Source organism: Hylobates moloch, unplaced genomic scaffold (assembly GCF_009828535.3).
Source record: "Hylobates moloch isolate HMO894 unplaced genomic scaffold, HMol_V3 SCAFFOLD_20, whole genome shotgun sequence".
Taxonomy (NCBI): Eukaryota; Metazoa; Chordata; class Mammalia; order Primates; family Hylobatidae; genus Hylobates; species Hylobates moloch.
Window position 1 is genome coordinate 47,541,806 of NW_026652295.1, and position 27,838 is coordinate 47,569,643.

The window sequence follows — 27,838 nt, forward strand, 5'->3', positions numbered from 1 at the left end:
AAGATAATATACATCTCAAAGACTGAATTAAGAAGGATTTTCTCTCATGTAATTTTCTGAAAGAAACTGTAAAATTGCTATTAATTATTCTTTTAAGTATTTGGCAGAATTATGTGGTGAAACCATTTGGAGGCCTAGAAATTTCCTTTTTGGAAGCTTTAAGATTACTAATTCCATTTCGTTTATGGTTATAGGATGATTCAGATAATCTGTTTAATTCTGGAGGCATTAGTAGCTCATGCTATTTCACCATCTGTCTAGCCAGATCTACTTTCTGGTTTTCAATAAACTTTCCACTTTTAAAAAAAGTTTTAGTATATGTTTTCTCATCTATAAAATGGGCTCACTTCACCCTGTTGTTACCAACCTAATATTGATTATTCCACTTGTTTGTTTTCTTGGAAGGCTATATTTGTATATTTGGTTAAATTATGTCCTCTTTTTGTTGGCTTTAAAAAAATCAACTAAATCAGTAGGGAGATCAAAATATCAAAAAGGAGAAAGCAAGTAACAGTAGAGCTGATTCATTTTTTGTTAAAATTTAACGTTATAGACAACCATTTTGAAAATGTTGCTCTGTTTTATCATTTATCTCAGATGAATCTAGCTGGAGTTAATTATGAATGGTATAAAATATTGCATAAGAATCATATCATACGGTTGCTTAGAAAAGTTCTTTGTTCAAAAAGCTGATTACTTTTGTTTAAAGAAAGGTCATTAAGACAAATGCAGATGTAAAGCTTTGAATTTATTGTTTATGCAAGTAAAAACTCAGGTAGTAGGAATGGCAATGATGTTACAGTCTTCTTCTTTAGCATGTTTCAGGAAATATGTAACGCACCATTTTGATCCAAAGTCCTAGTGACCTAAATCCTATGGTTATACAGTTTTCAAAATCCTCAACCTGATTCAGTTTGTTATAAAGCACTAAATTTATGTCAGAGTTCACAGTTGTCATCATATACTATGCTACTTTTGTAAATCATTGCCTGAAAGTGATTTCTGTGATGATCTGGGAGGAGATGCATTGCTCTTTGAAATCAAATTTGTAACTAACATACATACAATTTCCCCTCGTATGTGTCAATTAAATGATGCAGCCCTTATCCATGTAGTCTTGCACAATGCTCACTAGGCAAATCAGTAAATTTTGTTCTCACATAGGCAAGTAGCCTTGCACTTTTCCTTGAGTATCTCATGTTCACAGCCAGCTGTATTCTTCAAGGAATCACAGTTACTTAGAAGATCTTGATACTGGCAACTATTGGCTGTAACAAAAACAGATTAGTTACCTCATTATCATTTTCCTCAGTAACAGCAAAACCATACATTCAAAGTGTGTGGGGAGGGGGTAGGAGGGAACAAACAAGTTAGTATCACTTACACTATAATGAGTCATGTCTTAAGGGACATATGAGGTGTCTTAGTTGAGCTCACTGATAAATCCACCACTGTTTAAATTCTACATTTAGTGATATGTTTCTAAAATAAATTGACCTACTTTTCCCCCTCAGCACGCAGAATAATATGAATGTAACTAAATCTTTCTACGCCTGCACAGCCAAATATGGGAGCCATTAACCACACATAGGTATTTAAATTAAAATTAAAATTTTAGTTTCTTAATCTTATTAGCCACATTTCAAGCATTCAAAGTGTGATTAGTAGCACATGTTGATACAGACTCTTTCCATCATATCATAATATTGGGCAGCATGGCATTACACTCCAATGCTTTTTTGAGTAAATAATCTTTATGGGTGGATAAAAGTGTAAAACAAGGACAATAGGCCCTTTTCCTTTTCATGTTTCTACTTGGATGTTCCCCAGGGACCTCAAACTCAATAAAACTCAAATTAAACTTCTTGTATTAGCTAAAAGGCTGACAATTGGCAGCAGTGATCTCCCTGCACCACCCACAATCTAAGGGAAATGGCACTCCAACTACTCAGCAATTTAAGCCAGGAACTGGAATCAACTTGAACTCATTCGTTTCTTCTTTTGGCCAGCACTCACCCAGAACAGGGGATAAACCCTGACTGACTACTCCACTTTCTGTCTCTCAAACCTGTCCATTTTTTAAACTCATTTTGCTAGTACTGTAGTAAAGGCATACGTTTGTTAAAAAGTTTATTTTTAAAATATATAATTGGTACATAAAAATTGCACATATTTATTGAGTACAGTGTGATGTTTTGATATATGTATACATTATATCATGAGCAAATCAGGGCATTTAGCACATTTATCACTTTAAACACTTATTTCTTTCTAGTAAGTTATCATTTCTTGGTGATAACAATCAAAATCCTTCTAGCTCTCTTGAGACATAATTATTATTAGCTATGGTCACTCTATTATGTAATAGAATACCAAACTTACTCTTCCTATCTGCAACTGTGTACTCATTGACCCCTCTCTACCCCTTTCCACCCCCACCCACCCTTTCCAGCCACTGACAATCACTATTTTACTTTCTACTTCTATTAAATTAACTTTTTTAGATTCCACATATTAGTGAGATCATGCAGTATTTGTAGGAGTGCAAACATCTCTTTGCCACATTGATCTTTCATTTGGAGATATCTCAGTAGTGGGATTGCTGGGTCATATAGTAATTTCATTTTTTTTTTGAGGAACTTCCATAATGTTCCTTATAATAGCTGTAGTAATTTACATTCCCAGCAACAGTGTTAAGAGTTCCTTTGCATCTTTGCCAGCATTTGATTTTCTATCTTTTTTATAATAGCCATTCTAACCTAGGTGAGATGAAATCTCATTGTAGTTTTTATTTGCATTTTGCTGATGATTAGGGATGTTGACCATTTTATTCAAATACTTGTTGGCCATTTGTTGTATTGTTGTATTCTTCTGAGAAATGTCTATTCATGTACTTTGCTCTTTTTTTTTTTTTTTTTTTGAGATGGAGACTCGCTCTGTTGCCCCGGCTGGAGTGCAGTGGCATGATCTCCACTCACTGCAAGCTCCGCCTCCACCTCCCGCCGGGTTGAATCCATTCTCCTGCCTCAGCCTCCCGAATAGCTGGGATTACTGGTGCCCACCACCACGCCTGGCTAATTTTTTTTTTTTTTTTTTTTTTGTATTTTTAGTAGAGACAGGGTTTCACCGTGTTAGCCAGGATGGTCTCAATCTCCCGATCTTGTGATCCACCCGCCTTGGCCTCCCAAAGTGCTGGGATTACAGGCATGAGCCACCACACCCAGCCCTTTGCTCACTTTTTAATGTGATTTTTTTCCTACTGAGTTGCTGAGTTCTTTGAATATTCTGGATATTAATCCCTTGTCAGATGAACAGTTTGTAAATATTTTCTTTCATTTCTCAGATTGTCTCTTCACATTATCAGCTGATTCTTTTGTTGCACAGAAGCTTTATAGCTTGATAATTTAATTTGTCCATTTTTGCTTTTGCAGCCTGTGCTTTGGAGGTCTTCTCCATAAAATCTTTGCCCAGACTAATGTCCCAAAGGATTTTCCCATTGTTTCCTTCAAGTAGTTCATGGTTACAGGTTGTACATTTAAATCTTGAATCCATTTTGAATTTATTTTTGTATACTGTGAGAGATAGGGGTCTAGTTTCATTCTTCTGCATATGGATATCCAGTTTTCCCAACACCATTTATTGAAGAGACAGTCCTTACCCCAGTGTATGTTCTTGGTGCCTTTGTCAAAAATTGATAGGTTATAAATGTGTTAATTTATCTCTGGGCTCCCTATTCTGTTTCACTGGTATACATGATTGTTTTTATGCCAATACTATGTTGTTTTGGTTATCATAGCTTTGTAGTATATTTTGGAGCCAGAGCCTTCAGCTCTGTCTTTTTCCTCAAAATTGCTTTAGCTATTCAGGATCTTTTGTGATTCTATATGAATTTTAGGATTGTTTTCTCTATTTCTGTGAAAAGTGGCACTAATGTTTTGATAGAGATTGAATTCAATCTGTAAATTGCTTTGGGTAGTTTGATCATTATTAACAATACTAATTCTTCCAGTCCATGAGCGTAGGATGTATTTCATTTTTTTCTGTGTAGTCTTCAATTTCTTTCATCAGTGTTTTATAGTTTTTCTATGAAGTATTTCATTTCCTTTGTTAAATTTATTCCTAGGTATTTATTTATTCATTTTGTAGCATTTGTAAATGTAGTTGTTTTCTTACTTTCTTTTTGAGATAGTTCATTGTTGGTGTATAGAAACATGACTGGTTTTTGTATTTTGATTTTGTATCCTGCAACTTTACTGAGTTGATCAGTTCTAAGAGTTTTGTTTATTTGTTTGTTTGTGTGTGGGGAGCTTTTTGTTTCTCTAAATATAAGATTATGTCATTAACAAACAGGGAAAATTTGACTTCCTTCTTTACAATTTGGATGCCTTTTATTTCTTTCTTTTGTCTAATTGCTCTGGCTAGAACTTTCAATACTATGTTGCATAAGATTGGTGAGAGTGGGCATCCTTGTCTTGTTCCTGATCTTACAAAAAAAGTTTTTAACATTTTACCTTTTAGTAAGATATTAGCTGTGGGCTTGTCATATATGGCCTTTATTGTGTTGAGATATGTTCCTTCTATGCCTACTTTGTTCCTAGTTTTTATCATGAAGAGATGTTGAATTTTATCAAATGTCACCAAATGCTTTTTTTTTTTTTTTTGGCCTATTGAGAGGATCATATGGTTTTGTCTTTCATTCTGTTAAGGTGGTGTGTTTTATCCAAACATCACTGTATATATGAAATAAATCCCACTTGATCATGCCATATAATCTCTTTTATGTGTTGTTGAATTTGTTTTGCTAGTACAGTATTTATTGAGGATTTTTGCATCTCTATTCATTCTTTCTTGTTGTGCCCTTGTCTGGTTTTTGTATCAGGATAATACTGGCATTGTAAATGAGTTCAGAAGAATTTCCCCAACCCCATCAAATGTTTCGAATATTTCAAGAAGAATTGGTGTTTGTTCTTTAAAAGTTTGGTAGAATTCAGCAATGAAGTCATCTTGTCCTGAACTTTTCATTGTTGGGAGACTTATTATGGAATCAATTTCATTATTTATTATTGGTCTATTCAAGTTTTCCGTTTCTTCTTGGCTCAATCTTGGGTAGGTTGTATGTATCCATAAATTTATCTATTTCCTCTAGGTTTTCCAATTTGTTGGTTGTTCATTATAGTCTCTAATGTTCTTTTGCATTTCTTTTACATTTCTGCAGCACCAACTGTGATGTCTCCTTTTCACTTCTGAATTTATATTTTAGTTTTTTTTTCCTCTCTCTTTTTCTTAGTCCAGCTAATGATTTGTCAATTTTCTTTATCTTTTCAAAAAACTAACCTTGTTTCTTTGATCTTTTATATTTTTATATTTTTTGCCTCAATTTTGTTTGATCTTCTCTGATCTTTATTATTTCTTTCCTTTTACTAAGTTTGGGTGTGGATTGCTCTTGCTTTTCTAGTTCCTTGAGGTGCATCATTTATTAGGGTGCTTATTTGAAACCTTTCTACTTTTTGATATAGTAGTTTCATGCTGTAAGCTTTCCCTCAATACTGTTTTGGCTGTATCTTATAGTTTTTGATATGGTGTGTTTCTATTTTTATTCATTTTGAAAATTTCTTAACCTTTTAAAATTACTTCATTGACCCATTGCTCATTCAGGAGCATCTTGTTTAATTTCCATGTATTTGTATTGTTTTCAATTTTCCTCTTGTTACTGATTTCTAGTTTTATTGCATTGTAGTTAGAAAAGATACTTAACATGATTTCCATTTTTAAAAAATTTGTTAAGAGTTGTTTCGTGGCCTAATGTGTCCTCTCTGGAGAATATCCTATGTGCTGATAAAAAGAATGTGAATCCCGTTGCTATTAAATGGAAAGTTCTGTAAATGTCCATTAGGGTCATTTGGTCTGGAAAGCTGTTTAACTCAAATGTTTCTTTGTTGATTTTCTGTCTGAATAATCTGCCCATTGCTAAAAGTGAGGCGTTGAATTCCCCTACTATTATTAAATAGCTGTCTCTCTTTTTCTTTAAGCCTATTAATATTTGCTTTATATATCTAGGTGTTCTGATGTTGGGTGTATGTGTGTTTATAATGATCATATCTTCCTAACACACTGATCCCTTTATCATTATATAATGGCCTTATAGCTACTTTCTCTTTTTTGGTTTCTATTTGCATGGAATATCTTTTTTCATCTCTTTACTTTCACTCTATGCCTGTCTTTATAGGGGAAATGAGTTTTTTATTGTATGCAGCACATTTGGGTCTTGTTTTTTTTAATCCATTCATCTGTTCTATGTTTCTTAATTGGAAAATTAAGTCCATTTACATTCAAGGTTGTTACTGATAGGTAAGAACTTACTAATTCCATTTTGTTACTCATTCTCTGGTTGTTTTGTAATCTTTTCTTTCTCTCTTGCTACCTTCCTTTGTTGTTAAGTGAGTTTTTCTGGTAGTATGTTTTCATTAATTGCCTTTTATTTTTAGTGTATATATTATAGGATTTTTCTTTGTGGCTACCATGAGGCTTACAAAACTTCTTATAGTTATAACAAATTATTTTAAACTGATGATGACAACTTTGATCACAAAGAAAAGAAACAAAAATTTTACATTTTAACTTCATATCCCCATGATATTTTGACTTTTGGATGTCTCAGTTTATACCTTAAGTTATAGTTATTATTTTTGATAGTTTTGTTTTTTTAGTGTTCATACTAAAGATATGAGTGATTTAAATACCACAAATACAGTATTAGAATACTCTAATTTTTTCTGTATACTTACTTTTGCTAGTGAGTTTTATACCTTTAGATATTTTCATGTTACACTTTAGCATTCTTTTCTTTTAGATTGAAGAACTCCCTTTAGCATTTCTTTTAAGACAGGTTTTGTAATGATGAATTCTTCCAGAATTTATCTGGGAGTCCTTATTTCTCTTTTATGTCTGAAGAATAGTTTTGCTGGGTGCCATTTTTTAGGTAGGTTTTTAAAAGTTATTTTTTAGCACTTGTGTAAGTTGTCCCTCTTCCTTCTGGTCTCTAAGGTTTTCGCTGAGAAGTCTGCTGACAGGTGTATTGAAACTCCGTTGCATGTTATTTGCTTCTTTTCTCTTGTTGCTTTTAGAATTCTCTTTTTTCCTTGACCCTTGAGAATTTTATTATTATATGCCAAGGGGTAGTCTTATTTGGGTTGAATCTGATTAATAAACTTTGGCCTTTCTTTACTGGTTATTTCTATCTTTCTCCAGGTTTGGAATGTTTTCTGTTTATTGTTTCTTTTAATAAGGTTTCTACCCCTTTCTCATTCTTTATTCCTTTTAGAATCCCAATGATTCTTACATTTGCTCTTTTGATGCTGTCTCATTGATCTTGTAGATCAATGAAGAAAGTTCATTCTTTTTCCTTCTCTTTTTCTCTTCTGTATTTTCATATAGCCTGTCTTCAAGTTCACTGATTCTTCTGTTTAATGAATTCTGCTGTTGAGACCATCTAATTTTTTTTCACTTTATTTATCGTATTTTTCAGCTTCAGGATTTGTTTTTCTAAATGTCAATCTCTTTTTCAAATTTCTCTGATAAATTTCTAAATTGTTTCTGTGTGTTTTATTGAAGTTTGTTGGGCTTCCTCCAAACAGCTATTTTGAATTCTCTACCCTAAAGATAACACATTTCCATCTTTCAAGGGCTGGTCGCTGGTGCTTTATCTAGTTCTTTTGATGAGGTCATATTTTCCTGAATGTTCTTGAAACTTGTGGATTACTATCTCAATATCTAGGCACTAAAGAATTAGTTATTCTAGTCTTTGCAGTCTGGGCTTGTTTGTACCTGTTTTTCTTCAGAAGGCCTTCCAAGAATTTAAAGGAGCTAATAAGTCTCCTAAGATAGCAGTTATTTCATTATTAGATGATGTTCTAAACCCAGGTTTGCTGCAAACTTGGTTACAAGAAGGGTGACATGGACAATTCCCTGGATGCCACAGCTGGCACTGTGCCTTGATGCATCTGAAACCCATGGACTCTCAGACCAGGACAGAACCAGGGCTTGCACGAGGTTATGACTCGTGTTATGACTTTCCAGCTACTACAATTCTTTTGGGGTCTGAGGCCATTTTAGTTGACCAGTAGTACTGGGACTTGAGTCTGTCCCACTGGGGCAGTGGATTCCCTTTTGGTGCTATGGTGGGTCTAGAGGCCCACCAATCTGGATACCAATCTTCATACAAATCTGGATTTAGGAGCTGTGGGTTTCTTACTGGTGTGTGTTTTGTTGTGGCAGGCTCAGTACTAAATCCAAGGCAGAGTACCCCACACACTTCCTTCTCCTTCCCCCAAGTGGACAGTGTCTCTCTCCACTCTGTGTTACCTAGGGCTTATGAGAGGGGTGATGCAGGCGATCCCATGGAAACAGCAGCTGATACCAGCTGATACTATGACAGATGAATTCCACACTTGTTAGCAAACAGCATTCAACAAATGTATAAGTATTCAACTATTTTTTTCTTTTTTTTTTTTTTGAGACAGTCTTGCTCTGTTGCCCAGGCTCGAGTGCAGTGGCCGATCTCGGCTCACTGCAATCTCCACCTCCCGGGTTCAAGCGATTCTCCTGCCTCAGCCTCCTGAGTAGCTGGGACTACAGGCATCCACCACCACACCTGGCTCATTTTTGTATTTTTGGTAGAGACGGGGTTTCACCATATTGGCCAGGCTGGTCTCAAACTCCTGACCTTGTGATCCGCCCACCTCTGCCTGATTTTTAGCTTTGGTATCATTAATATTCTGAAATATAGCTATATAACTGAGTCAGAAAAAATGCTTAGTAAAGGTGAGTGCATTGAAGAGGTAAAAATTTCAGTTATTGTGTCAACTTTATCATTCATAATAATTTTAATAAAAGTATCCCAACTACAGAAAACCAGCAGCTATTTTTACTTCTATTCATGGCAATTTATTAAATGAGATACATGATATTTATTTCATTTTCTCCTTTTGCAAAAATATGTGCACAGGTTCCAGGAGCCAATATTGTATATAGATTGAGTTTTGTCATAAAAATGTACACAAAACAATTATGAAATTATAGGGCAAGTAATCATTTATTAAGGCAAACACTATGATCCTAATTATACTATAAAGACAAAGTGAGGAAATCAGCATGACAAACACATTAGCACAAATAAACAGTAATATTTGGCGTGCCTGTCTAGACTGAGCCATAATGTGGTCTCACACCTTAGATTTATACGTTTTGATTCTTTTAAAATACCACTTTTGGTATAGTGATATGAACTTCGAGAATTGAACTATTTACCAAAACGGTATATGGTTAATATCAAATGGCTCTGCAGAGCCACAAAAACACATTGATGATAAATATTCCATTATGTTACATAGGGCAATATGCTTTTCATTACAAATAATATGTAGCTCCTGCAGTGTGTAAAATGTTTGTTTAAGCATACTTTGTTGAATATTTTTTGGGTTTTTTCATAAATACATTATTTCAATTCATTACTTTAGGAGATTGATTAAATTACATAAAGAAAAGAAAATATCAGTTCTATAATAAATAATAGCAAGCTAATCACTTCAAACTTACTGCATAGTCCTTTCTCACAGTTATCAGGGCAACTGGCACAAGGTGTTCCTTTTTGGTAAGGGGTATTCTTTCTATTCACATTATTACCACTGAAATTTGAAATACATGTCAAATATTTTTCACTTTACTGTTTATACTCTAAGGGCAGTATCAGTCATCAAATATATATAAATAGTTATTCAGTGTTTTTAGTATGTTAACAAAACTGAAAAATTGCAATTCCCAATGTGTATTTCAGATAACAATCCAAATTAAGAAAATGCATCACACATGGACATACCTTCTTGACCATAATTTCACAGGCTGGGTAACTAAATTTGATGACAAGAGTCTGAAATTTTGAGAGTATATTCAGTGTGGCAACACTATCTTTATCTCCCAGTATATTTAGTCAAATTATTAAGGCAGTGCACCCCAAGGTGCCAATTAGGGATAAAACATCCTGTAGAGGGAAAGGAGAAGATCCTAGGAGTAGCAGGTTGTAGCAGGAAATGAATATGCAATGTTAAAATATCATTTTCCATTTGAAAAATGGAAAAAAACCCATAGTATCTCTAACAGAAACTATGAAAAATATAGCTCCAGAGTATTTTTTTCTTCCAGATGGAGGTTGTGATTTTTCAGTAGTTAGTGGTGTGTGTGTTTGTAGGAGTGTGCTTCGGAAGGTTTGTGAGTTTCTAGATGTGGCATGTATGAGATTTTTACATTTACCAAAACGGAATATTAGTTTTTGTTATCCCAGAACTTAAAGTAAAAAAAAAAAAAAAAAGAAAAAAAGATTAAGGAAAAGTTTTGATAAATACTGATATCCAGGATATAATAGTTTTGCAATGACTAACCATAAGATAATGATGATCATTATTCTATTGGCCATTAAATTCATTTAAAATTATGTGGGAGTCCAAATCTCAATAGACCAAGTGGGGTAAGGACCCAAGGAAGTGCAGCTGAATCTCAGTCTCTTTGTCTAGAATATAGCTGTGTGTGTATGAGCTCTTGGAAAATTGTGAAACAGATATAAAAGGATTTTAAAAGTTCTAGTTCTCTTGGCTTCCGTCATGATCTATTCCAACTGTCACTTCTGACACCCGGCTGCCGATGCTTCCCTCTGAGGGCCAGTCAGTGAGTTTGGATACATCTCCCAGGGCCTTTGAATTTTCTCTACTTAAATCCTAATAAGCACTTGAAAGAAAATGACTTTGGAGGTCATACTTCTCAAACTGGAACCCTACATCATCTTCACTATCTACAGTCTCGAAACAAGTCCTATAGTTGTGACCCCCACTGCAGCCTCCAGTGGTAAAGAATTTCAAACTTTAAATTTTAAATTAACATATTGTGAATATCTCCTTAAAATACCCATAGGATTTATTGTGGATAACTCTAAACATATTGTTTAATGAAGGAGCATGTTTACTGCTACAAATCAAACCTTACAAGATAGTTAAAGAGCTTTCTGTGAACAATTCCGAGAATCAGAGACTTAAGATGTTATCTTTTCTGTATTCTGAAATAAAGATGTCCTGAAAAGCCATTGAAATCTGAATGAGTGAATCATTTATAATGGTAATTGTGTGTGTGTGTGTGTGTGTGTGTGTGTGTGTGTGTTTTACATAAGCAGAAGTAGGAATATTTGAGCAGAAAGGGCCAAAATCACAATCCATCTTCCATTTGCAATCTCACCAGCACCCTAAAGCATCTATACTCCTAGAGTATGAAATTAGCAAGATGTGATGATACCAATTCTAAAGAAATACATATTACACATGTTCATAGAGTAACCCTAAGCTGAGGGAAAGCCAATTGAAATAAAAGACATTACCCTATTAATGAGGAATGAGAGCTTCAGTTTTTATACCTGAAACTGAGAAGTTCTCCTCTGAGAAGTTGAAAGTGTCTCAATCTTAAAAAACATTTCCAAACATTTATCCCCTCCCCTTTATTGAGATATGTTTTCATTCTGGTTTAAGATATGAGAATTATTAAAAAATAAATTGCAGATAGAATTATTGCCATTAAACTCTAAACAGTCTACTTACGCAGGACAATATTGGCAAACATAGTAGTATTTTAGAGTATCTTGATTGGGACAGTAGGCAATTCCACAGCCTACTTGGTAAGTCGAGTACCAAACAAGCTGCAAATTAACAGTGGAATAAATATATAAAAGTACATTAGAGAAGATGAAAAATATTTTTAAAAAGTAGCAAATATAAAACTGAAAAATGTTAGTTTTAGTTTATAGACATATACCATAAAATATTTAAATTATTGAACCAAAGTCATAAACTTTAAAAAATTTAATTTTCATGTACATTCATCACTTTAAAATTTATAATGTAGGAACAATACAGAGTCTGCTTTCCTGCTAAGAGTTTGGCTGACCATGGACAAAAATGACAGCTCTACAACAGCCAAATGCCAAGACTGTATTCTACCCACTCAGACTGTTCTCCTAAATTGAACATTGCAGTGGTCATAATTTGGAGAAGCTATCCTCTATTAGAATATTTGTGACATAGGTATTTTCATGCATTCTTCCTACCTGAGTATAATGTCCAACAACTGCATTGGGACTCTTTGGTCCTACACCATAGACAAAATCTAGGCTCTCATCATACCAGCTTTGGATTGCAGCTGACCAGGAAGTAGGGTCACTTGACATATAGAGATTCTCACCACATCTTGTACCTAAGGGGCAGATCATTCATGAGCAAGGTAATAAACATGCAATGGTAAAAGAAATTGACTACACAAACATAAAGATGTTGCCTTTCAAACCCAGGGTCCAGCAGATGCTAACTGTTGATTAATACATAAAGGAGTGCCTCAGTTCCTTATCAGCTATAAAGCTGATTAGAACACTGAACTGCCTAACACATTGGGCTGGCCTGACCACATAAAACTTTGAGTAGGTTAACACTCTGCTCTTTAAAAATCCTTGCATGCTAAATTTTCCACATGTGTATGCCTTGAGTGTTCCCAGCTTTATATAGTAAGCTTGCTAAATAAAGGCAGTGACCAACTCTTATATTTTGTCTTCTGCTCTAGTAACTCTCAACAGAGAATTTTCAAATATAGGACCCTAAATAAATGTATAAGACTTTGTATGAAATCTGAAAAAAAGCCTTTATAGGCTGTCTTTAAGAGTCCCAATCAAGAGAAAACTGACACCAGGAAGGATAACAGTTTTCAAAATTTATGGATTTTCTCTTAACCAGGAAATCAGATATCACAAGCTGAAATCCTTGTGAGTTTGTCAAGAAGTGCCTTACAGCCTAGAAACACTTCATAAATTATTTGGGCATTTACTAGTTTTTATAATCCTTGATATGTCTTTTTAAAACTCGAATATAGTGTTCTGTGCATTGTAGGTATCCAGTCCACACAAAATACTTGCTAGCCTGATATTAAAAATTAATATATTAATATATTCAAAAATATTCATTTTTATAGAAATTTTGAATATGATAAATTTAAGTCCACTTTATCCACTTTTATCCACTTTAGAGCAAAACTTAGGAATAATTCATCATAAGTTCAATATATTTTATGGATACAAAAAATAGATTTCAAAACATCAGACAGCTACATAAATTAACAAAAAGGGCAGTGGGTTAGAAATCAGAAAGCTTGGTTAAAAATTTCTAGTACGACACTGTTTCAGATTATGTTCTTGGGTAAGTCACTTTTCATTCAAATTCTGGCTTTCTAATCTTTAAACTTACAAAAAGAAAGATGATATAAAATCTGCTGTACTCATGAGCTGGTTGCAAGAAGCAAAATTATTTGCATAATGTACACTATAAAAAAGCACAAAATTGTTCTTATTGTAAATATCCCTCTGTATACAGATACTTTGACTTCAAAAAGACAGCAGTATAAGTAACATTTATTTTCTTATTATAGAGCCTCCTACAATGCTCTATTATTATTTTATCCATTTATTTATTCAACAAATATTTACTAATTTACATACTGGTTTTGCGGTCCTCTGGGTCACTGTGTTGTAAAGTGCACTTGTTTGCCCACCTTTGGGCATTCGTTGTTACCTCTCTGCTCCATTCCTAAACGTCACAAGAAAACAAAATACACTTAATGATTCAGCCACAATGAAACGTACACTTTATAATCTGATTTGTAAATACTTTAAAATTTCTGTAGATGTATTCTCTAATACTACTGTTATTAAAATGTTTTTAAATGTTTTTATCTGTTCTGGTGCCAGTTTACACATGATGGGTAGTCCATAGGTAATGTATCTAAAAAGCAAAATAAGACAATAATATGTGATTATTTATGATAGCAAAGCAGCCATACCTAGGATATTTATTAATGATGCTAGTCTAAATATTGATAAACATGTGAAATATTCTAATTATATTTTAATAGTAATAAGCTGGCCAACGTTATTCCCAATTCCATTTGTTTTCATATGTAGGCCGTTGCTTTCATATTGGAGATACCTGTCTTTCAGGGACTGTGCCCTGGGAAGTGGGCTTTTACTCACAACAGCAGACACTCATCCTGAAGGAAAGGGGATTTCTTGATTTTAAACCAGAAAAGAGAATGAACAAAAAGTGTAATGGCTTAACACCGAATGCCTGAATATTTGACTTCCAATTCTGCCTTCCAAATTTAATAACTCTATATAATTGAGATTTTTTTAACCATTTTTAAAACAAAAACAAGAATACAGTCCTCTCCATATAATGGTTCAAATAAAATAAAACAGAGACACAACTTTGTAAACCACAAAGTTCTTAAGAGATGCCAGTGGCCCGCCGTCGGCTCCTTCCACAGCTGGTTCACACCCATCTCCTTACATCACTGCCTCTTACCATCTTTAGCATGTTACTGGCAGGTGGAGAGACTGCTTTCCTTAGTTCATTGTGTTTATTTACAATCTCCCTTTGCACTTGCAACTGGGTGGTCAACAAAGCAGTAAAAGCGGGATCCTAAAAGAAAATAAAATTAGAATTATTATTTAATAATGTTGCAAACTTCATATAATAGTGAATAGTTAATTTCGGAGAACAAAGGTCACTTTAAAAAGTGCAAAATATTTCGTTATCATGTACATATATTAAATACTAAAGTTATTTAAATATTAAAAGCCAATATTAGTTGTTAAGCATTGCCACTAAATCTGAGTTGAAGATACAACTTTTAAATAGTAAAGTAGTAGATTGAAACGTTTAAATAGGAAAGTAGTAGATTAAAGCTTTGGGAATTGTGAGTAACTCATGACATGACAAACTAAAAACCCCTCTGAGGCCACAAATGCCGATTTCTGGTTTCAAGGGAACTTTTCAAAAAATAGTTTTGGGGGAACAGGTAGTAAACAGCTGCATGAATAAGTTCTTTACTGGTGATTCCTGAGATTTTGGTGCACCCATCACCCCAGCAGTGTACACTGTATCCAACATGTAGTCTTTTATCCCACGCCTCCCTCCCACCCTTTCTCCCAAGTCCCCAAAGTCCATTGTATCATTCTTATGCCTGTGCATCCTCATAGCTTAGCTCCCACTTATTAGTGAGGACATATGATGTTTGGTTTTTCCATTTCTGAGTTACATCACTTAGAATAATGGTCTCCAACTCCAACCAGGTTGCTGCAAATGCCATTATTTCATTTCTTTTTATGGCTGAGCAGTATTACGTGTGTGTGTGTATATATATATATATATATATACACACACACATACATACACACATGGTATATATATGGCTTTTATGGCTGAGCAGTATTACATGTGTGTATATATATATATATACACACATACATACACATATATACACACACACGGTATATATATAATGTATGTATACATTATATATGTATACATACATTATATATTATGTATACATAATGTATGTATACATTATATATGTATGTATACATTATATATGTATGTATACATTATATATATATATATAAAAAACATTTTCTTTATCCACTCATTGATTAATGGGCATTCAGGCTGGTTCCATATTTTTGCAATTGTGAATTGTACTGCTATAAACATGCGTGTGCAAGTGTCTTTTTTTCATATAATGACTTCTTTTCCTCTGAGTAGTGAAAAAGTAGTGAAAATTTTTCACTCAGTAGTGAAATTGCTGGATCAAATGGTAGATTTACACTTAGTTATTTAAGGAATTTCTATACTGTTTTCCATAGTGCTTATAATAGCTTACATTCCCACCAGCAGTATAAAAGTGTTCCCTTTTCCACATCCACATTGGTATCTATTATTTTTTTAATTAAATTATGGCCATTCTTTAAGGAATAAGGTGTTAACCTCATTGTGGTTTCGATTTGCATTTCCCTGATAATTAATGATATTGAGCAGCTTTTCATATGTTGGTCAGCCATTTTTCTATTTTATTTTGAGAATTGCCTACTCATGCCCTTAGCCCACTTTTTGATGGGATTTTTTTTTGTGATTTGTTTGAGTTCCTTGTAGATTCTGGATATTAGTCCTTAGTTGGATAAATCGTTTGCAAAGATTTTCTCCCATTCTGTGGGTTTTATGTTTACTCTGCTGACTATTTGTTTTGCTGTGCAGAAGCTTTTTAGTTTAATCAAGTCCCATCTTTTTATCTTTGTTTTTGTTGCATTTGCTTTTGGGTTCTTGGTCATAAGACATTTGCCTTGGTCTTAGACATTTGCCTAAGCCAATGTCTAAAAGAGTTTTCCTGATGTTATCTTCTAGAGTTTACATGGTTTGGTCTTAGATTTAAGTATTTCATCCATCTTGAGTTGATTTTTGTATAAGGTGAGAGATAAAGATTCAGTTTCATTCTTCCACATGGATCTTGCCAATTATCCCACCACCATTTGTTGAATAAGGTGTCCTTTTCCCACTTTATGTTTGTGTTTGCTTTGTTGAAGGTCAGTTGGCTGTAAGTATTTGGCCTTATTTCTGAGTTCTCTATTTTGTTCCATTGGTCTATGTGCCTATTTTTATACCAGTACCATGCTGTTTTGGTGACTGTAGCCATGTAGTATAGTTTAAAGTGGGGTTATGTGATGCTTCCAAACTTGTTCTTTTTGTTTTATTTTGCTTTGCTTTGGCTATGCAGGCTCTTTTTTGGCTCCATATCAATTTTAGGATTGTATTTTCTAGTTCTGTGAAAAATGATGATGGTATTTTGATGGGAATTGCATTGAATTTATAGATTGCTTTTGGCAGTATGGTCATTCTTACAATGTTGATTTTATCCATCCATGAACATGGGATGTGTTTCCATTTGTTTGTGTCATTTATAATTTCTTTCAGCAGTGTTCTGCAGTTTTCTTGTAGAGTCTTTCACCTCCTTGGTTAGGTATACTCCAAAGTATTTTATTGTTTTTTTCAGTTGTTGTAAAAGATATTGAGTTCTTGATTTGATTCTCATCCTGGTTGCTGTTGATGTATAGCAGTACTACTGATTTGTGTACACTGATGGCTAAAGATAGGACCACAATCCGTTCTGGCTTATAGGGTTTCTGCAGATAAATCTGCAGTTTATCTGATAGGTTTTCCTTTATAGGTTACTTGATGCTTTTGCCTCACAGCTCTTAATATTCTTTTCTTGATCGTGACTTCAGATAACCTGATGACTTGTGCCCAGGTCATGGTCTTTTTGTGATTAATTTCCCAGGTGTTCTTTGAGCTTCTTGTATTTGAATGTGTAGGTCCCTAGAGAGACCAGGAAAGTTTTCCTCAATTATTCTCTCAAATAAGTTTTCCAAACTTTTAGACTTCTCTTCTTCCCCAGGAACATCAATTATTCTTAGCTTTGGTGATTTAACATAATCCCAAACTTCTTGGAGGCTTTGTTCATTTTCTTTTTATCATGTTTTTTGTCTTTGTTAGAATGGGTTAATTCAAAAGCCATATCTTCAAGCTCTGAAATTCTTTCTTCTACTTGTTACAATCTATTGTTGAAACTTTCCAGTATTTTTTGCATTTCTCTAAGTGTGTCTCATTTCCAGGAGTTGTGATTGTTTTTTATTGGTGATATTTATTTTTCTGGAAATTTTTTCATTATACTTCTATTACTTTTTAAATTTTTTTGAGTTGGTTTTCACCTTTCTCTGGTTCCTCCTTGAGAAGCTTAATAATTAACCTTCTGAATTCTTTTTCCGGCAATTCAGAGATTTCTTCTTGGTTTCAATCCATTTCTGGTGAGCTAGTGTGATCTTTTGGGGATGTTATAGAACATTGTTTTGTCATGTTACCAGAATTGTTTTTCTGGTTCCTTCTCATCAGGTAGACTATGCCCAAGGAAGGATCTGGGGCTCAAGGGCTGCTGTTCAGGTTCTTTTGCCTTGAACCCTTGATGTGGTACTCTCCCCCTTCTCCTAGAGATGGGGCTTCCTGAGAGCCAGACTGCAGTGATTGTTATTGCTCTTCTGGGTCTAGCAACCCAGTACAGCTACTAGGCTCCAGGCTGGTACTGGAGAGTGCCTGCAAAGAGTCCTGTGATGTGATTCATCTTCAGGTCTCTCAGCCATAGATACTGGCACCTGCTCCAGTGGAGGTAGCAGGGGAGTGAAGTGGACTCTGTGAGAGTCCTTGGCTGTAGTTTTGTTTAGTGCACTGTTTTTCTTGAATGTTGGTTATGCTAATAGTGAAGTTGTCATGTGGACAGTCTCAGGACCTCTGGTTAGCCAGGATGTTACAGGCAGTGGAATTAATTGTTGTTTTGTCCTTCCTTGGAGTAGAGTTGTTCTGTTATGAGTTGCTGTAACAGCTTGACTTGGTTTCAAGACAGCATAAGCTGCGGTAGTATTGGGGGATACAAGTTTGCCCTAAGGTCACCTGGATAAGTATTCAGGTTTTTCAGGTGATGGGCAGGGCTATAGAGCTCCCAAGAGTTTATGTCTTTTGTCTTAGGCTACCAGGTTGGGTAGAGAAAGACCACCATGTGTGGGCAGGATTAGGCATATCTGAACTCTGACTCTCCTTGGTGGGGACTTACTGCAGCCACTGTGGAAGATGGGGGTCTGGTTCTTAGGTCAATGGAGTTTTATGTTCCAAGGGGGCTATGGCTGCCTCTGCTGCTTCATACAGGTCACCAGGGAAGTGGTGGAAAGTCAGCAGTGACAGGCTTCACTAAGCTCCTACTTAGCCAGCAAGGCCAGTCTCACCCCTGCTGTGCTCCCTCAACAGCTAATAGAGCTGAATTTATATCCAAGCCTCCATTGTGTAAGGCTGAGATGTTGGTCCAGGCTACAAGCCTCCCCAAGGAGACCATAAGCAGGGCTTTCAGGCCTTTCCCCATTTCCCACCTGCTGCAGCTTCTGTACTCATATCTGTACTTCCCATTCACAATCCCAGATCTGCCCAGAAAAATTTGCACTTGGTCAAAATTATTACAAAGTTCAGCTGGAAGTCTCCTCCCTGTGGCCCTTCCCTAATTCCACTGGCTTTCCTCCTTGAGGATCTCTGTGAGATAAAGTCAGAAATGGCTTCCTTGTTCTTCTGTGGGGACTGGGAGTGCCTACAGGGCTCTTCTCACTGCTTCTTCTTCTTTTTTATTTTGCATGGCTCTCTAAATTCGTTTCAGCTTTAAGTAAGGTTAAATCCTTCTCCCATGATCTGGATTTTCAGCTTCCTCAGTGAGGATGTCTGTTTATAGGCAGACTTTCTTCCCTCACACTTTGGGCACTCATAGTGTTTCAGCTATCTCACAGAGTTCGTAGCGGCAAGCTACTTCTTTCAAAGGGTCTGTGAATTCTTTCAGTTTTCCTGCTATGCTCCTGCAGTGGTTCTTGGCACAAAAGTTCATGATGTGAATCTCCACATACTGTTCTGTTTATCCAAGTGGCAACTGCAAGTTAGTCCTGCCTCCTATCTGCCATTTCCCCCAGCAAGGGAACTTTTAATATGATTTGTATACACATATGAATAATAACATTTTATAACTACAAGCATACAAATTTAAAACCTTGAGATACATTCATTCACATTTGATCAGGCTGCAAGGTAGGGTAAAGCTGGAGCCCATGATTCATCCTAAATTTTATGGGGCAGTTTTCCTTGACATGGTATCTGCCTTTAAGGAAAAATGTTTAGGCCCAGTTGAAGTGCATGTCTGCATTCAGTACTATAGTGAAACCATTATACCTATTATGTAGCAAATTTTATGGGTTGCTTAAAAGATAACTTTGTAATACTAAAAAAATATTTAAAGCAATTTGGAGGGATCAAATCTATCTAATGAATGGACTATTGCTGACTTTGTTCCTTTTAGTAACAGAAACATAACTGATAAGGTATTAAATTGAGTGCTAATATGTTTGGTTTATCTTTGTGGTTGTATATTTGTCTGTGTGTGTGGTATGGGGCCTACTAAGCCTGGAGGTGGAATAGGATGTGAAAATTGCTGGGTAAAGGTCCAAGCATTTGATGACCTAAATTTACACAAGAATACGATGTTATATAGGTATGAGCAATATTTTGATGTATAAGTCTGAAAGGAACAGGGCCCCTTATAGATTTTTTCTGACACCTTGCAATAAGTTATCCTCCTCTCCTCCCATACTGAGTTCATTTAAGGCTCTCAAAATACTTACACCATAGGTCTGAACACGTTATTGCCATTATCTACAAGATATGCATTTCTCTTTCCTGCTTTTAAGTTCCTAACAACAGGGACTGATAGTGGATGCCATTGTACCAATAAATATGGCAAAGTTACTGACTCATAAGTTAAAAAGGATGTGCATATAAAATATCAGTAGAGGCAGATTTCTGCATCACATCAAAGCATAAAATAACATCCCTGGATATTTTCTCTTGACCTAAAAAAATCTGGTTATTGTGGTTTCATTTCAAAACACATAAAAAGTTAATTTCTAAATTATTTCCTGCTTCTTACACCTTTTTGCTTTGTAGATAAAAATTGTACTGAAAAAGAGATGTATTTTTAAATGTGTTAATAAAGCTATTACATGACTAGAAATATTAAACATATCGAGAATAAAATAAATATGGTATCTATCCTTGAAGAGTTTATATTGAATAGGTGACGTGACATAAGTACAAATTACAATACACATGATAACAAAACTGATCTTAGTGATCTATGAGATAGAGAGGAAGGAGGGATCAATTCTTTGAAGTCAGAGAAAGCTTCATAAAATGTGATTCTGGGTTTTGAAAGATGAACAGAGTTTTCTAGGCATCTTGAAAACATCAGAAAATCATACTGGGCAGAGTGTTTATAGAGCATCTGATTTCAAACATTTAGTGGTGCCAAAGACCAAATGACATCTCACTTTTTAATAATTGTATAAATGAAGACCAGGAGATGAGCTGAGAGGTTAAAGGGAATTGGAAACAAGTATGAAAGAAAATCTTTCAGGGAAAGAAATGAAAAGAACAGCAAATTATTTGAATGAGGCCCTAGGTGATGAATGAATTATCTGCACATTGGTAATTTAATTACAGTAATACAATGACTACATTTCTGAATGCCAAATGAAGTTTGAACTGAGTGTCAGAGTCCTCCAGTCTGAAAAGTCCTAGTGAGTCTAGTGTGCACAGAGTTAATGGAAGATGTGACAACAAACAGCAACGCCAAAGCTGTTTCAGAGGCTTCCTGGTCAGGAGATACACACTGTATGTGAGCACTGCACATTTTATCATTGAAGATTGCTAACCATATTATGGGGTCAATTCAACAAAGTAGCATATTAGAAATAACTCTAGGACCTGAATTCAAAATCCTCTTGGCCCTTCACATACTAACTCTATTATCACTACTAAACAAACCACTAAGGCTTTCAGAGTTAGGGTTTTTGTTTTCTTAATTAAAAATATAAATCTAATTATTCTTATACCCTAACTACAAAAATTAAATGTGCTAATATAGTGGAGAAGTTGTGCTAATTTAATATTATGTAAGTATATTGTTAATTTTGTATAGGGATCTCATTAAAAAGAAATAAAATTAAGGAAATCAGAAAATAGATTGGGGCAAGACTATCATCAACTTTCTAACCCAATAGACCAGTGATGTTTACTAGAAAAATAATTTAAACATGATATATGATTTTAATTTTTAAGCAATATAATTTAAATAATATATTTTATTTGTAATGAGTTAGGTGGTAGGCTCCAAAAAGACATGTCCATATCCTAATGCTCAGAAACTGTGAATGTGTTCTTATTTGGAAAAAGTCTTTGCAGATGTAATTAAGTTAAGGATCTCAGGATGAGATTAGCCTTGATTATCCAGTTGCCTCTGAATGTAATGACAAGTGCTTTTATAAGAGACATACAGAGAGGAGAAAATAATGTAAAGATGGAGGCAGAGATTGGAGTGATGCAGCCACAAGCCAAGGAATGCCAAGCAGTGGCAGAAACCACCAGAAGGTGGGGAAAGGCATGGAACAGGTCCCTCTTAGATCCTCCAGAGGGAGCTCAGCCCAGGAGATAATTTGATTTTAGATTTCTGGCCTCCATAACTGTGAGAGAATAAGTTTTTGTTGTTATAAGCCACTTAGCTTGTGGTAATTTGTTGCAACCACCCTAAGAACTTAATATATTATTTAACGGAATATCCAAAATATTATAATTTCATCATGGATGCAATATAAAAAATGAGATTATTTTCTTCTTTCTTTGTTCTAAATGTTTGAAATCTAGTGAGTTTCTTACCATCAGAGTACATCTTGCCTGTTCAAACCTCATTTCAAGTGTTCAGTAGTCACATGTGACTGGTGGCAAGCATACGCATGCAGAACACATACAGCATAACCTTGGCCTTTCATCTCAATAATTGTGTTAAGTGCTCTGAGAGCTCTGAACCAGTGGAAACTCTGACATATCAAACTCTCTTACCCCCCTTTACTTTCAAAATAGCCTGCCATACCACAAAGTTGCTGGATAGCTCTGAAAAGATTTTCCATTTTAACCTTACCTTTCCTTCTGCAGCTAAAGATGGAAGCAGCACAGTAACCAGAAACAACACCGGTAGTAAAACCATTGCTGGAAACTAAGTCAAGAAAAACAAAGGTCTACATTGAAATAAGTAGTTTAAAAACTTCTAAGAGGGGGAATACCAATATAATGATCTCGATTATCTCAAAGGAACTGTGATTCCCAGATTCATTAACAATGGAACAAGAGAAGAATTGCCCTATGGTACCAGTAGAATCATAATGAGGCCAACCTTGTCTTTGATAGTGACAATAAAAAAATAAGCTGAAGAGCTCTACTGATGCCCTTGAGGTACATCTATAAAAGATAGAGACATACTCCCTTCTTTCTGCCTACTTCTGCTACCCTTATGCCATCAAAAAGAAAATAGATTCCTTAATAGTTAATTATAGTACTGACATTCATTCTTCATCTCAATTTTTGGAGGAAAGTTTATTTTCAATATGTACCATCTCTTAATTGGCTATTCTTTATGAAAAGTAGAACGGTTTGTCCTTTTATTTATACCAGACTCTAATTAAGATGACAAGGTTGTGATTACACAGATATGGTTGTGCAAATACTTTATTAGCTGTTATTTCCCTAATAGAGTAACTAGAAGTTATGTTTATTTTCTTCCTTATACTTGTGAATATTTTCAAATTTCTCTGTATACAAAAAATAAAATTAATGCATTGAAAATATAGCTTGTTCAAGTTTACTCAATCCATTATTTGGTAAGAAGATTGTTTCATATTTTCATTATCTCCTAAAAAGACACTCAGCATTTTGTTACCCATGTTGTCCTTTCTCAATATGTCAAAAAATCCCACGTCCTTCAGATGAAGCAACAAGATCACTTAGTTTTGGAAACACTCACCTTTCCGTCATTAGTCATATAAATTGTTTAATTTGTAAATTAAAGTTATGCTGCCTAGCCTAGATTTGTTTCTTGTGTGTGAGATTGGCACTCCCAAATTCTTGGAGAGAATGAAAATTCCAAACAATTTATCTGTGATGCTTCTCAGGCTTCACTTATTGTAAATAGTGTATCATTGATACTTGTTCCATCCATTGCCTTTATCCTCAATTATGTGCAAAAAAGGGATGGGGGATGAACAATTATCGATGGTTCGTGGAAAATGATATACAATTTCACTCCCATACCTTACTGAGTATTACTATTTATATTGTATGGATGATGTAATTAAGGCTTAAGACGGTTAATTAACCTATGCCAATGCTACATTCTTAGGTAATGTCAGAAACTAGTCTTCATCCAATTATGACTTCGAAGTCAATGATTTTGAAAGAGACATTGACTCATTGAAAGAGACACAGTTTTAATTGGGAAAAGGCAGACATTGTTGCAGCACAATGGAGACCCTCTATTTTTACTTTAATAATTCCCTTATTAATACATGACTGTATATATTAATAGTAAAATCATTAATATGCCAGCTTATGCAATATACTTAAACAGCCATACTTTTCCATTTTCCTATTAAAGTTAGTTCTAGTATAATTGTTTAAAGTCACAAACATGAGAATTAATTCCATTACTTATTTTTAGAATAAAATGTAAAAAATTTTTATATATCAAATTATTTTTTTTGTGTGTGTAATACTGCTGTAATTTACCTTCTTAACTGCAAAATAATAAAATTAACGAGGTCATTCTCAATACAAATTTATTAAAGTTTTGAAAATCATGGCTAGGCCAGGCATAGTGGCTGATTCCTCTAATCCTAACATTTTGGGAGACTGAGGTGAGAGCACATAACTTGAGCCCAAGAGTTCAAGATCAGCCTGGAAAGCATAGTGAGATCTCATCTCTACTAAAAACAAACAAACAAAAACAAAATATAATTAGCTGGGCATGGTGGCAAGTGCCTGTAGTCCCAGCTACTCAGGAGGCTGAGGTGGGATGATCACTTGAGCCTAGGAGTTTGAGGCAGCAGTGAACTATGATCACAGCACTGCATTCCAGCCTGGGTGACAGAAAGAGATCCTGTCTCTAAAACAAACAAACAAACAAACAATCATAAAACAAAAAATAAAATCATGGGCAAACTCATTAATCATTTTACCCTTGACAACATAAAAATGATTGCCATGATAAAATATTCACATTAAAATCAATGATTTAACACTTACTGTTGGTTTTCTGAGCAGGATGAAATATCTGCTTTATTTTTAGAAAGAAAGAAGGTGGAAGGTTTAGAGAAGCATATATATTACACATATTCCTGTTTTGTCAAACTCTGGTTTTGTTAAATAAATCTAAGTCAAAAAAGTTCTGTAATAGTATTTTTCATACCACTAACCTTAAACTTCATTGCCAGTTGTCTGATAATGCTTTTGACATTATTTGATTCCCATGTAGTTTTTAACATGAGTAAGTAAATCATGCCCTCCCTTTCTAATTAGTACTCCCTTCTCCTTAGGCACACTATAATCTGGATGTGGCCTTTTTGGACTAGTATTTCTATACTGACAACCCAAGACAGGTTAATTACTGTGAAGGTTACCAGGGTTCTGCCTTATAGCTGAACTCTCATACTTCCGCTGTCTATGATTTTTACTTTCTAGTTATCAACTACCTGTAGCTTATTGGTTACGGGTGCAGTCTTTGGAAACCATCAGGTCTGGGAAATCTATGCCAAGCTTCAGTTTTTTTCTTATGTAAAATGTATATTTTTATATCACAGGCTTTTGCTTTGAAGACTGGAAGGGACAATGTATGTAACACCTCTAATACAATAAACACATTATGCACATAATACAAATAAACGGAAATTATTTATGTTTTTATTATCCTTTGCAATGCCTGCTAGTTTGTTGAGCTCATAAGAGCTTTCTATAAACATATGCTGTTTGATTGAATTGCTAATTACTAAGTGTTTAAGAGACATGTGTTTCCTTCCAGGTGTTATAGGAAAATATAATCAGTATAATCTAATTCGAGATTCACATGTTCAAGGCCTGGTTCTATTAGAGACCTTCTGGCTAACTTTAGGAAAATGCTCTAACATCTGGGTTGTTGTATCCTCATCAGCTCATTGAAAGCCACACACAGGAGCCTGAAGAGTTTAGTATAGCTCAATCACCCAGTGTATGCATCTGATGAGCCAGAATTCTATAATAGGCCATGATGCCATATTTTCCTCTTTGCCGCTCTTCTCTCCTATACCCTCAACCATCTAACCTGTAATCATCTTCACTGCGTCAATGAAAGCAATGTCACTGTTGGTGAGAGTATATTCAAGGAAAAATATTTTTTTCTATTCCATATAATTACATTTTATTCCTTTAAAACCACATTGATATATAGTTGAAAAGTTGGCTATCATTTTTTTTTTCTTTGCTACCTACTAATGGTGAAGTACTGTGCTCTTTCTTGCAGGTGTTTTAAGATCAGGATGAGATGGTTTTCCTAGAGTGTCTTTAGAAGGGCCATGGTGTATAATTTTATAACCCTAGAACAAGGAAACGAAATATTTAAAATAAAGATGTGAAGAATACCCTTATAGATAGTATCTATAATCTTTGTCACAAACTTAAATTTTGACTCAATTGTTTAGTATTGTTTCTAATAATTTACTGTATTTATTTGATCTCAGCGTTAAGACCATATTGTCCTTCTGAGGTCAGATTGTATTTCAACGTCCTGATATTTCCTTCAAACACTAACAAAAAAGTGGACTTCTTGAAGTTCAGTAACTACTAGTTGGCTAACTTGCCTGGAAAATTGCAACCTATTTTCAAGACTCCCAACCCCTTATCTAGGACTTCAACCCATTCTTTAAAAGATCATTTCCATAAGCAGTGTCCCACATGGTAAGTATTAACTACGTGCATTTGGGGGTAACAGATTTATCTCTTCATTTTTTTTTAAATTCTGGAAGCCAATAGATGATATAAAGTCCAGCAGAGTCAATGACCCCAATTCTAATTGTTATTACAGTTTCTAATAACTGTACATTCAAAACATCAATTAGAAACTAAGAGTCTTAATTTGACTTCGTAAAAAGCATATTGAGAAATGGCTTCAGGCTTCTACTATGATTCAGTGGGTCTTATGTACTTAGAATGATTTATCTTTTAAGGTAGGTAAAGAGTTTCAATAGACTAAACATAGAGAAGCATGTTGAAAGTTATGGTAGGTCGGTGCTGAGCAACAAAATTGAACTCTCAGTCTGCCCGACATCAGCTATGTGCCCTCCAGATGCCGGAAGAGGAGCGAAGGAGGATCAGAAGCCCCCTCACCTCAACGATGGTTCTCTCCCCTGTGCTTCACCCCACCTCCCCGTCCCTAGCCATTTCCAGTCTCCAATCCGGGTCTTATATTTACCCTGGCTCCAGAGCCCAGACCTTCCTGCAGTTGGGCCGGAGCGTTGCCGGCTGCGGCGCGCCCCTCTCACCGCGATTGTTCACTTGCCAGGCGCCACGTGTGGGCGACGTCACTGGGCTTTATGCTTTCATCGCTGCTACCTGCCTACGTGGGCTGCTCTCCTCCCATCGCCTCCCCGCCCCCACTACGGAGAAAATCTTGCACGTTTTCCCTTGTGAGAAGCAGAGTTCTCTTTTTCTCATTACCACCAGTTGATGAGGAAAGAAAATGTGTGTTCGCGTACCTGTGCCGTCCTACGAGGAGGAGGGAGGTCATATAAGGATTCGGATTGACCAGGGGGTGGCTTGAAAAAAGGAGGCGTTCGCATTCAGACATGAATGCCTGAATTAATGTAGTTCAATTTAAAAAGCTAATTAGGAGTCCACAGGTGCTTAAGTTTGCAGTGCGCTGTCGGTGTCATGCCAACGATGCACTCCTGTTACACAGGTTGTCAGTTTTAGGCTCTCTCATAAACACTTCATGTTCTTGCCCCTCTTCCCCCGTTGGCAACAGTTTTATGGTGAGAAAATTCACGAAGAGTAACAGGAACAACTCTTATGAGAATACCCAGAATTCCTGACCCAAGGCTACTGGCTTCAAGTTTAGCATATGTATCAAGCATGGGTTAAAGACATGTTGCCTCTCTCAGAAGGCGGATGAGTAATAGGTGCATTTTCTTCTATTCACAGTTGTTTTCAAAGTGAAAAGGAGTGAATTAGCTTATGACCTAGAGGAAGAGAGGTGGGTCAAAAGATGTCAAACCAAGGATTAATATCCGTCATACCTTGGTTCTCTGTAAGCCATGCAATAAGGGGCTTGAGATTTCACCAACTCTGGAGACTCACTTGGGCACAACTGAAACTATAACAAACTTGGTGCTCAGTGCCATTTTCCTTTGGCAATGTCACAAGGTAATTTCAAGGGATCAGCCCAC

The 27,838-nt window shown here is 35.3% G+C and overlaps 1 protein-coding gene across 4 annotated transcripts; it reads right to left on the reverse strand.

Annotated features, from left to right (window-relative positions):
- Positions 1 to 727: 727 nt before the first annotated feature.
- Positions 728 to 26,965, reverse strand: CRISP2 (cysteine rich secretory protein 2). 4 transcript variants are annotated; one of them, XM_058432537.1, is made up of 10 exons: positions 26,866 to 26,965; positions 25,887 to 25,990; positions 24,669 to 24,696; positions 22,513 to 22,587; positions 14,436 to 14,552; positions 13,574 to 13,661; positions 12,140 to 12,285; positions 11,634 to 11,731; positions 9,595 to 9,683; positions 728 to 1,268 (listed from the first exon to the last, which is right to left on the reverse strand). In XM_058432537.1, the coding sequence occupies exons 4-10, from the start codon at positions 22,576 to 22,578 to the stop codon at positions 1,141 to 1,143; spliced, it is 732 nt and encodes a 243-aa protein (XP_058288520.1). In that variant the 5' UTR covers positions 22,579 to 22,587; positions 24,669 to 24,696; positions 25,887 to 25,990; positions 26,866 to 26,965; the 3' UTR covers positions 728 to 1,140. The 4 variants fall into 4 exon arrangements, with proteins under 4 accessions (XP_058288520.1, XP_058288518.1, XP_058288519.1 ...); XM_058432535.1 differs by having other exon boundaries at positions 24,669 to 24,699; XM_058432536.1 differs by lacking the exon at positions 24,669 to 24,696 and having other exon boundaries at positions 22,513 to 22,609.
- Positions 26,966 to 27,838: the final 873 nt, after the last annotated feature.